Raw genomic sequence first — 11,553 nt, forward strand, 5'->3', positions numbered from 1 at the left:
ACTGACCAGCCAAATTACTTGAAACCTGAGTTTCAGTTTCCTCCTCCTTACTTAAAAATGACAATTATTGCCAAGTGGAGTCCTCGTGAAACTTAACCGACATAATGCGTGGGAAGCCCGCAGGAATGCCTGGCAGCCAGAAAGTGCCAACACACATGGGCACCACTGACCCACGGGGGGCCGGGCAGGGGCCACCACCAGGGAGGGGGCGAAAGGGCAGTTCCTTCCTGCGACGCACAGTGCACCTGCTGATTGCCAGGCTGGGAATGAGCTGGGAGAGAGGCGAGGCCGTGTGCAGGTCCCTGAGCCCCAGGGCTGGAGTGGGAGGTGGCGAAGGTTCCTTGCACGGAACACATGTCAGCCCGTAGCCTGGTTCTTGGGACCTCTGCCAGCCTGTCTGGGCTTCGGGGTGCAGTGAAATGCTGCCCCTCGACTGTGGGTGCCCAGCCTGGCAGGCCATAGCAAGGGCTGGATTTCAGCCCTCACAGAACAGCACCTTGTGTGGTACATAAACTGTACAACAGGATACAGCTAGGCTCCCAGCCCTGGGAGTTGGTGCATTTAAAGCCTGGTCATGTCAGCCTTTGAGAACTTGACAAAAACCGTGGCCCCTTTCCCTAGAAAATAGACAAACCCACACAATTTTGCATTGTTCCAGAAGACTAAGACTTGTCCACACCTAATGCTTGGAGCCTGCGTTGGAGAAGCCCTCATCTAGAGGGACATTGCCCGTGTGGCTAATGCCTGCCCTGGGCTGCTGAGAGCAGTGTCCCGTCTGAGTTCTCTAGCTTCATGAGAACCGTGAAGGTCTGTGCTGCTCTCAGGAAAAGGCAGAACTCCTTTACATGCTATTTCAAAGCTTTTTTTTTTTTTTTAAGATTTTATTTATTTATTTGACAGAGACACAGCGAGAGAGGGAACACAAGCAGGGGGAGTGGGAGTGCGAGAAGCAGGCTTCCTGCTGAGCAGGGAGCCCGATGCGGGGCTCGATCCCAGGACCCTGGGATCATGACCTGAGCCGAAGGCAGACGCTTAACGACTGAACCACCCAGGCGCCCCGCATGCTATTTCAAAGCTTAAAAGAAGGTCTGGCCCCTGCCGAATTGGCCAGCCTGCACACCTACTCCCTCCCTTTGTGCACGTGGGCCCTTCCCTCAGCCCTTCCCTGCTCCCCAGGCTCCTTCCCACCACAGGCCCTTTGCACATGGTCTTCCCTCTGCCTGGACTATTTCCCTCCCCTCTTTAGCTTCGCAACTCTTACCCGGTCCAAACGTCCCTTCCTTAGGGAGAACTCTGTTTCCAGGTCAACTATCGGAGGCCCCCCATGGCACTGGGCACTTTGCCCTCCCGCCTTCGTCACAGTTGGTGATTAATGGCCACCTTCCTGTTCTCCTTGGAGGAAGAAAGTGGGTCTGCTCACTGTTGTATTCGCAGCAGGTCTGGCAACCCGGAGGGCAGGGAATAACTAAATACGTGGCCAGTGGGCAGTCGACCTTTGCAGGGGTGGGAGACGCGATGTCTGTTGCCAGAGGCTGTTGGGTTTGTCATCTTGATGTCTTTTGATCCCTGGCTGCCCTCTTCTTGTGTGCCTGACTCTCTCCTCCTGTCTCCCTGGAGGTGTGCTGAGGCTCCTGGAACACGGGGAGGAGTACGTGTTCACCCTGCCCAGTGCCTACGCGCGCTCCATTCTCACCATCCCCTGGGTGGAGCTCGGAGGCAAAGTCAGCATCAGCTGTGCGAAGACCGGCTACTCAGCGACGGTGATATTCCACACGAAGCCTTTTTACGGAGGGAAAGTGCACAGGTAGGAAGGAGGCGGCCGCCGAGGGGCTGTGTGTCTGCCTTCACTTGATGCCCTGACTTTCTTTGCTCCAGAGGGAGCTGGGCTTTCCCCCCTGGGAGGAGCTGAAACTCTAAGTTAACAGATCTTGTTTAAAAGAGGCGCCTCTTTCCCACCACCAACCGCCCCCCTTCACGTGGCAGTTTTTTGAAGCCCTCCCCAGTCTACTCTTCCAGTGAAATCCTTTGGTGATCGAGTCACAGGACCCACAGCAGGGAATCAAAGCTGCTTCCATTTCTCAAGATAACCTCTCCCTTCTGAGGCCACAGCCCATTTCTCTGCTCTGAAGCAGTTTCATCTGTGAGCTCAGACGCTGCCTGAGAGCTCTTTAAAAAAACAACAACAAAAAAAGATTGTATTTATTTGAGAGAGAGAAAATACAAATGGGGGAGGGTCAGAGGGAGAGGGAGAAGCAGGGTCCCTGCTGAGCAGGGAGCCCCACGTGGGGCTTGATCCCAGGACCGCGAGATTACGACCTGAGCCCAAGGCAGATGCTTAACCGACTGAGCCACCCAGGCGCCCCTGAAAGCTCATTTCGTGTTAGGTTGGTTCCATGAAATATCCCGAACCCCGTATCATCTATGAAATCAGGACCACTGTAGAAGCTGGGGAGGCCTGATCCTAGGAAATTGAAGGAAAAGTCTGCTGTTTGAGGGGAGCCTTAAGTTGTTCTTATTGCTGCGGTTACAGATCACCGTATAAGCAGGCTCCCATCTTGGCCCTTTCTCCTGGGAAGTGTTGTTCCGAATGGTGTTCACGCGAGGTGTCCGGGTACCCCCCCGGGAACCGGGGTGCCCACAGTGGCTGTTTCCCAGGCATGTGCGCTGGCTCGCACGAGCTGACGGTGTGCGTTTGTTTCTCCACGGCTCCACCGTCCCTCAGACCCTGTCAGTAGCTTGAGATCAGCTGTGGAGGGCACCCCCGAAGATGGCAGATGCTACAAATCAGGTGTTTTTCCCCGGGGAGAACCATTTATTAAAGCCCTGCCAGCACCCCACTAGCAGCCTTCCACTGCATGCAGCCAGAAGATTCCTGATGCTGCCCGTGAGCCTTGGCCTCGGCACCCAGGAGCCATGGCTGTGCTCAGGCTCAGGGACAGAGCTTCCAAGCCTGTGTTTGAAAACCCTGGGTTCAGCCTGAGCTGGGCCATTAGAAAGAGAGGAGCTCAGCTCCTTCCTACCCTTGGCTGCTTCGGAGTGGGCTTTCCTGTTGGCACTGCGCGACTCTGCGGGTCAAGCTTCCAGGTGGAGAGGGAGCTGGGGTCAGCTTTCTCCCGGAGCTGCAGACCTGGAGCCCCCTTGGGCCAGGCCGGAGAAGCAGGGGAGGGCACAGACCTCCACAAAGGCCCTTGTGAAGGTGGTCCCTTGGAGCTGCTGCTGGGAGGAGGATGGCGTTCAGTGCCGAGAGTCGAGGTTTTTGCCCCGCCTTCGCTCAGAGGAATGTGCAGGTGCCAGGGTGAAGGGTTCCCTCCTTTTCCCTGGGATTTCAGGCCGCTTGTGGGCAGTTCTGTTTGGCCCGCTGTTGTGGGTGTACTCTCAGGCCCTGTTGGTGGTTAAAATGTAGCACTCTTCAATGCGATTTTAGGGAGAAGTATATACTTTGTTTCTACTGAAGTGCCTGATTTCCACCCCAATAAAAAACACACCACCTTTGTGTGTTTATCAAAATTAAGCAATTAGCATTGCTGCATTGCGATCAGCTAACCTACAGACCCTCACCAGTTTGTCTACCAACGCTTGCTTTCTCTGATCAAGAGTAGTAGGTCACATTTTAAGAGCTAGTCTTTAAGCAAAATGGCAAAATGCAATCCCTCCCCCTTGCGACCCCATGAAAAAGAATCTCTGCATGTGAGTACAGCTTTTCAAGTGTGAGCCTCTGTTTTGAGAATCTCGCAAAGTGTGTTCATTTGACTCATTCATTCATTCAGGGTCACGGCCGAAGTGAAGCACAACCCAACCAACACCATTGTTTGTAAAGCCCACGGGGAATGGAACGGTACCTTAGAGTTCACGTACAACAGTGGAGAGACCAGGGTCATCGACACGACCACACTGCCAGTGTACCCCAAGAAGATCAGACCCCTGGAGAAGCAGGGGCCCATGGAGTCCAGGTGGAGACCCGGCGGGGTGTTTCTTCGGGGCTGGGCTCTCCTTAGCACCTGACCCTAGGGACAGAGAAGAAGCCGCTGTGTGCTCAGCTAACAGAAATGGGCCAGGAATAGTGTTCTTACTTGAATTTCTCACTGCATGTGGCTTTGGGGTAGATCCTTTGTAGCCTTCAGCTCAGTTCTTCTGTAAGTAGGGGTGGGTTGTGAGGATAGTCTGCGGTAGACTTTTAATGCTTGTCCTGAACGAGTTTGTCCACTCAGCTGGTCTGTTGCTTGATCGCAGAGTTCGGTACGGGGCTGCTGGTCATCAAAGAACTGTGCCTAGAAGCCATGAGAGACTGTTTTTCTCACTAGATTAGCGACATGATTGAAAAAAAAAACACAATGCAGCCGTGGCAAGAATGGGATCAAACTGATACTCTGTACCCTCCACTTAGAGTGACAGTGGGCGCAGGGTAGCTGCAGGGGTCCCTGGCTTCAAATTCATGAATTCACTTTAATTTTGTGGTCCGAAGTGAAATTTGTAGGGATCTCTTCTGAGGGAGAATTCTTAAATTCAGAAAAGGTTTTAAGTATAAAACTGGGTATTTGTTTTCAAAAAAGAAAACGAGTAGAAGAAGAAGAAACCACCTACCTGTCCAACAAGAGGAAAAGGGTTAAAGTAAATGATGGAGTATCGCCCCAGTTAATGGGTCTACTCCGTGCTGTGAATACACTGCCGCCACTTAAAGGGATGTTTATGCAGGCACAGAAGCAGAATCTTCTTAGAATATGCCTTTTTAAAGTTTTTAGTCCAGGAGGTTAGCAAACTACAGCCCATGGCTGATTTTTATAAAATGTTGGGGAACCACAGCCGTGATCCTTAATTTACACATTGTTTGTGGCTGCCCCTTTGCACGGCATTTAAGCAGTTGCGACCAAGACCATATGGCCTGCAAAGCCGACCATGTTTGCTCTCTGGCCCTTTAAAGAAAATGTTTGCTGACCTCTCTTAGAGGGCTCTGCCCTCTAAATTTGGGACCACTAGCTTATGATGAGACTCATCATGGGAGGTCCTGCCCTTGAGAGCACCCCCACCTTGGATGTCCTTGTGCCCAGCTTCTCCCTCAGCTCTAGATGTGTGTGGAGGGTGTGGGTGATGAAAAGGCCATGATTTGACCCAGTACCCTTCCCTCACTCTTTCCTCCCCTCCCCTCACTGTTTTGGCCAGTTGGACCTAGCTTTATAGTCAATTCTAGAAGTTTCTCCTGCTGTAAAATGGAAGCCAGAGCATTGTTCTCCCTGGGGCTGTGTATGGTGGGACTCAGGGCAGGTCCAGTGGGCAGGCTGAGCTTACAGCAGGAGCTCGCCCCTTGTCAGCTGCCTGATTCTGATCCCCTTCAGAAGGGGTTGCTCATTGTCCCCACTTTGCTGGCAGCCTTGTCTGCCTTTTCTCGGCATCATCACGCCAACACTCTGTGCTTCCCGCTCTTCTGGCCCTCTTGGGGACAAGGCCAAGGGTACTGTGGGAGTGCTCCCTGGCCGTGGATCTAATTATGGAATGTTTGCTTACTCCTGGCTGCTGAGGCGTCTTTTCCCCAAAGTCAGGGAGGGAGTCCTGGCAGCTGAGAGTACTGATAGTTCCTTTTATGCAAAATCCCAAATTGCCCGGATGCATTTACATGAGGAAGTGCACGGGTGATGGTATCCTGCTTTACCTCAGTCCCCTTCCTCCGCCTCTAGAGCAGAGTATGAATCAGGGATGGTCCTGGGACATTCCGAGGGGGGCAAAGCTATCCATCAGACAGGAGCCATTGTAGGCTGCCCTCTGCAGTGAATGAATGAAGAGGCAGAGAAGTGGTTTTCCATGTAGACAGGGGCGCGTGATGGATCGTGCCACATAAACACACACGGCCGCTCCCCCCAGCCTACCACTCCTAATACCGGGTTCCCCTGTAGGTCAGCAGCCATTGTTCATATTTATCAGCTTGCTGACCTTGGGCCCGTCACTTTACGTGCATCTTATTTTTCTCTTTAAAATGGGGATGGTAATAGAGCATCCATGCCACCGGGTTGTTGTGATGGTGAAATGAGCTAAGATACACGACAGTGTTAGAAACACGATATGCAGTGTGTCTGCTGTGACAGTTGTGACAGAAGGGTATTCATACTGCTGACCACTGCTGTTCTGACTAGATTCCACTGCTAGACACTCAGAGCCCTGAGAGATGCGTGCTGCTCAGGACAAGAGGGGACTGGAAACTTGGGCACCTGTTAGCCCTGGGTTCTCATCTTGGCTCTAGGGGTCTTTGAGGCACCTGGGATGCGCTCCCCCTGCCCAAATGCCCTCCCCACCCCAGTTCTTGCTGAGAACCGCCCTTGTCAAGCCAGTTGCCCCTGTCCGACCACTTCCTCTCCTCCATGCATCCCCAGGAACCTCTGGCAGGAGGTGACCAGATACCTGCGGCTGGGGAACATTGATGCTGCCACCGAGCAGAAGCGGCGCCTGGAGGAGAAGCAGCGGGTGGAGGAACGGAAACGGGAGAACCTCCACACACCGTGGCAGCCCAAGTATTTCATCCAGGAGGTAACTCTGCCACCTGCCTTTGGGGACTTGTTCCAAGCGAGGGGCGCATGGGTTTGTCTTGCCAATGCAGCCGTTTGGATGGATGAGGATGGGGGAGGGGAGGTCCTGGGAAGGTTTGGGGTGGCTTTGCTCAGCCCCAGCTTTGGGCCAGGCCGTCCTAGGGGCACAACAGAGCGCCTGACGCTTCCCCTCTGACATCTAATGTCAGAGTAGCCCATCAGCCTGGCGGGGAGTGCAAGGAATGAATGGGGTAGAGATCTGGATGCTGTCCTGTTTAAAAAAAACAAAACCAAAACCACACCCCCTGCTACTTTATTGTCAGTAACAAATTAGCTGTGAAGCACCTCGAATGGACCAAAGGGGATGGACATGCCAGGAAAGGCCAGCATGAGTCCTGGGTCCTTAGTACCTCTGCTGTCACCCGGGAAAGCGACACTGGAAGAGTAATAGCCACCAGGCTGCCCACCCCCTGGGCAATCGGGCAAGGTGGTACCCTGGGCCCCGTTGAGGTTCTTAGCTTTTCAAGTTGTTTGTGGAGCAGTTGGGAAGCTTTCTGAGAACAGGATTAGAAATAACGAAAGTGTGGCAGCCACAATTTTGAATGCAGGCCCTCAGGAGCCTGGCAGCATCAATGAGAGAAGGACCCGTGAGGACTGGGGCGGACACAGGAGTCCATAAAGGGAGTGGAGGCCACTTAGCCCCCAGGCGATCACAGACCGTCCCGTTCTTCACAAGAAGTGAGAAATCACGTATTCACATGGGAGCAAGGAATTTTAGCAAGTTGCAACCCTGAGAGCCCATCGAAGTGCGTCGAGGCTTTTTGGCCCAGGTGCAACTAGCGTCTGACTTGAGCTACAAGGAAGGGTTACTCTGTGTAGCAGGCAGGCGGCAGGCTGAGTTAGGAGCTTTGAGGTGGACTTCTGGGCAGGAACAGAAGCAGCTGCTGTTCTCCCCACAGGCAGGAACTCCAACACTTCAAGGTTGGATTCTGGTTCAGGCAGGAAGCCTGCTTGAGCAGACTGCCTTATGAGGCTCTGAGCGAGAACCACGTTGGGAAGCCTTGCCTAGGTAAGGCGAATCTGTATTAGCCAGGGTTCTCCAGAGAAACAACAGAAACAGAAGCATGAGATGTAAATACGTAGAGATTTGTTATGAGGAATTGGCTCCTGAGATCACGGAGGCTGAAAAGCCTCAGGATCTGCCGTTTGCAAGCTGAACCCTAGGAAAGCCAGTGGTAGAATTCAGTTGCGTCCAAAGGCAGGAGATGAACTGTCCCAACTCAAGAAGTGAGGCAGAAGAAGACAAAAAAAAAAAGGAGCTGAATTCCTCCTTCCTTTACCTTTTTTTGTTTTCAGGCCTGCTCAGTGGATCGGATCATGCTCAGCCACTCTAGGCAGGGAAATCAGCTTGACTGAGTGCTTATTATCTCATCTGAAAACACCCTCACGACACATTCAGAGATAATGTTGAATCTGGGTACCATGGCCAATCAAGTTAATACACAAAATTAACCATCACAAAATCAGTCAAGGATCCTTTTGTGAGGTGGATCTGGTCTCTCTGAGACAACTAGTTTGCCTGGCTTCTGGGAAAAGTTGGACACAGAAAAACCCAAAAGATGACAAAACAAAACAAAACAAAACAAAAAACCCCTCAGAAACCCATACAGTTCTTCTGGGGTTTAATAAAAAGCCAGTATGTTTATAATAGAAAGCTTGAGGGTATGTAAAGAACAAAAATCATCCCAATACCAGAATCGTTACCATTCAGTACATCCCCCTCTAGGTAAACCCCAGATTGTGTATACCATTTTGATTCTTGCCCTTTTTCTGATACTTGGTATCATTTCTTGTGTGTGCTGATTGGGTTAGGCACTCCCCTCCAGGCTGGTGGGCTCTAAATCACTGGTTTGGGCAAATTCCTCAGAGGCAGGCCTTGCCTTCTCTCTTCTGTCTGCTTTTTTTTCTCTTGCTCCACTGTTTCGAAGGGCTTTTCTGGCCAATTAATCTTACGTGATGTAAACCAACAAAGCCCCCCTTCTTATGTTATTTTGGTTATTTTGTGGGGTTTCCTCCTGAAATGCCAAGATGTGAAGATTTATGGTATCTACAAAGCAGCCAGGCCGAGGAGGGGTAGTGAGACCACCAGCATGGCGTGGCTGTGAGCTGCATTAATGGCAGTCCTGAACGGCTGCTAAGGGAACACTGCTTTGCCTGGTCCTCGGCTTTTAACATAGCAGAGTCTGGGGAAATATCTTTGCTTCTCCCCTTGCCCAGCTGAGAGGTCTTCATAAAATGTCTCCTTCCTTCTCTTACAGGGTGACGGCTGGGTATACTTCAATCCTCTTTGGAAGGCGCACTGATGGGGTGGAGGTGTAGAGCTTTCAGAAATAGCCCTGTTTTAGTAGGAATTAAAGTGGTACAGTATCAAGGTTCTGCTGGTATTCACTAAGACCTCTTGATATCATTCAAGAAATGGTACCTGAGAGAGAAATGATATACTGTGAAAAATGCACCACCAAACTACTCCAGGATTGAGTTTATTCAAGAGCCATTTGGGGCATGTGTGTGCACACAGGTCTGTGTGTGAGCTCTCAGTACGGTATGTTCACGCACATGCACTATATACACATGTCTACTAGGTATTATTACACATGTAAATATTGCACTTACCGAGATTTAAGTGGGTAATTATGAGCTCCTTTTTATCAATGAGGTTTGAAGTTTTCTATTTTTCACTTTGCCAAAAATGTTTTGCACTCACAAAAGTATTCTCGTGTAGTCAGCTCCTGTCGAAACAGAGGTGAATTGGCTTGGCCCAGGTGAGGTCCCTATGGTGGAAAGTGGCTCATTCCTGGGAGAAGTGTAGGTGGTGGTCACTTCACAATTAGTGTTGTGATTCTCACCTCTCTTCCCACTTGAGCATTTTGTTTGTCCTTAAGAAAGAGAAGCTATTTCCTGCTGAATGGTGAGTGGGCAAGAAGCTGTTAAAGGTTTATGCCAGAGCCTTCCAAGATGGAGCATCTTTGGGAGAAGCAGGCCCATCTTGGAATTTGCCTCCCGTGTCCTTGCCCCAGAATCTTTCTGACAATTTCTCCTGCGCAAAGCGTTAGACATTTTTCAGAAGCTGCTGCTTTTACAGTAGAAAACAAGTCAGAATGAAGACTTCACTACTTTTGTGATGAAAAAGGGCTTTAGAAGTTAAATACACACATGCATATACAAAACTGCACAACCATAGCCTCAATTTTGTATTTCGTTTGGGGAAAGAGAAAAGAACTTCCTGTGGGTTTTTTTTTTTTAAGTGCGCCTCTCTTGTTTGACCCAAACTCGGCAAGAAAACCACTGTGATTAAATGACACACACATAAAGCCTGCAAAAGCGTTCCATGGTTTCAGCTGAATTTCAGTCCTCAGCCTTTACAAATGAGGTCAAGACATGACTAGAATATAAAGCAAGGAAAAAATGAAGTATTTGATTTTTTGCTCAATGCTTAATTTATTTTTTACTGTGCCACTCAGAATATTTATAAAAATCCAGTAGCATGAATGCTTCTCTGTAGTAATACTGATTTTGTGCCTTTTGTCTGCTTTCTTAAGACCAATTGTTCACTTTGTAGATATTAGACAATATATTTCGATTAAGTACTATACCTATCTGTGTGTCTGTATTTTATTTTTAGGGATCCAAAATTTCAGTTGGAACTGGTAGTTCTGAATGAGCTCAGATTTTATTGGTTAGATATTGCTAATTTGATGTGAACAGCAATCATATTTAGATCAAAACGGTGTTTTAAACACAGTAAAAAAAAAAAATCTACCAGATAAACATTATTTATGGAAATGTTCTGACAAGTTGATATGAACATTTAACTCCTATCTAGTGAATTTTATGGTTTGTGAGAAGTTACTACTGGCCAAAGTCCTAATGTAGTAGGCCTGTTCAGGTTCATAGTCTTAAGACATCTGGGAGAATAAAGTGTGTGGAACCATTTTATTTCTGAGAAGGAAAACAGAATAGATGCTATTTTGAGGAAGAAAATCTTCAAGAGAAGACTGCAAAATAATCACTGTGGTGTTAATTAGATTTTTCCAGTCTTATGTTATGCCAAAGTATGAACCATCTGGGAAATTAAACATGGACAAGGTTCGCTTTCTTTTCTGTTTTGGGCGGGAGAGGGTTCAATTTGCCTTTTTAAAAAATTGTGAAATATATACAGAAGATTTATATAAAATATATTACAGTTCCAAGAATAAGCACCCATGTACCCAGTGCCTAAGTAAAGACCCCCAAGTTTGCTAGTACCTTAAATGCCACATTTGTGTCCTTACAAAGTTGTATCCCCCTCCTTGACCACAGAGATAACACTACCACTGTCCTGATTTTTGGAGTGATTTTTTTCTTTTGAAACCACCACACATGCTCTGTGGATTTATAAAGAGCATGCTTGGTTTTGCCTGTTAGAGCTAACATTTTGTTTATAGGTCAATCTATGTTATGAGTCACTCTATTTGTTCGCTTTTCTGTTCTTTTTTGCTGAATTCACATTTTGTTTTATACTTTCATTGTGGCAAACTGTATGTAACATAAAATTTACCATTTTAGCAATTTTTAAGTATACAGTTCATTGGCATTAAATATGTTCCCAGTATTGTGTGACCAGCACAACCATCTGTGTCCATAGTTTCCATCTTCCCGAATTATAACTCCCTGCACATTAAACAATGACTCTGCGTTCCTATCCCCCCATCTCTGCAGCCCTTAACAACGACCATTGTACTTTGTTTTTATTGACTACTGTAAGTACTTCATATAAGTGGAATCATTCTACACGTATCCTTTTGTGTCTGGCTTATTTTACTTGACATAATGTGTTCAAAGCTCATCAGAATTTCCCTTCTTTTTAGGACTGAATAGTATTCCATTGTATGTATATATACCATATTTTGTTCATCTCTTTACCTATCCATGAACATTTGGGTCATTTACATCTTTTGGCTATTGTGAATAATGCTGCTGTGAACATGGGAGTGCAAATATC

At 48.5% G+C, this 11,553-nt stretch overlaps 1 protein-coding gene across 1 annotated transcript in view; it reads left to right on the top strand.

The window, feature by feature from the left end:
- OSBPL10 (oxysterol binding protein like 10) overlaps positions 1-10,168 on the top strand; it is a 280,920-nt gene extending 270,752 nt beyond the window's left edge. Inside the window, exons 8-11 of the mRNA XM_081825542.1 lie at positions 1,556-1,804; positions 3,768-3,950; positions 6,360-6,513; positions 8,831-10,168. Coding sequence (XP_081681668.1) covers positions 1,556-1,804; positions 3,768-3,950; positions 6,360-6,513; positions 8,831-8,875 — 631 coding nt within the window. The 3' untranslated portion in view covers positions 8,876-10,168. The remainder of the gene's footprint in view (positions 1-1,555; positions 1,805-3,767; positions 3,951-6,359; positions 6,514-8,830) is intronic.
- The last annotated feature ends 1,385 nt before the right edge of the window (positions 10,169-11,553 follow it).

Source organism: Leptonychotes weddellii, chromosome 1, assembly GCF_054177405.1.
Source record: "Leptonychotes weddellii isolate Sample4059 chromosome 1, ASM5417740v2, whole genome shotgun sequence".
Taxonomy (NCBI): domain Eukaryota; kingdom Metazoa; phylum Chordata; class Mammalia; order Carnivora; family Phocidae; genus Leptonychotes; species Leptonychotes weddellii.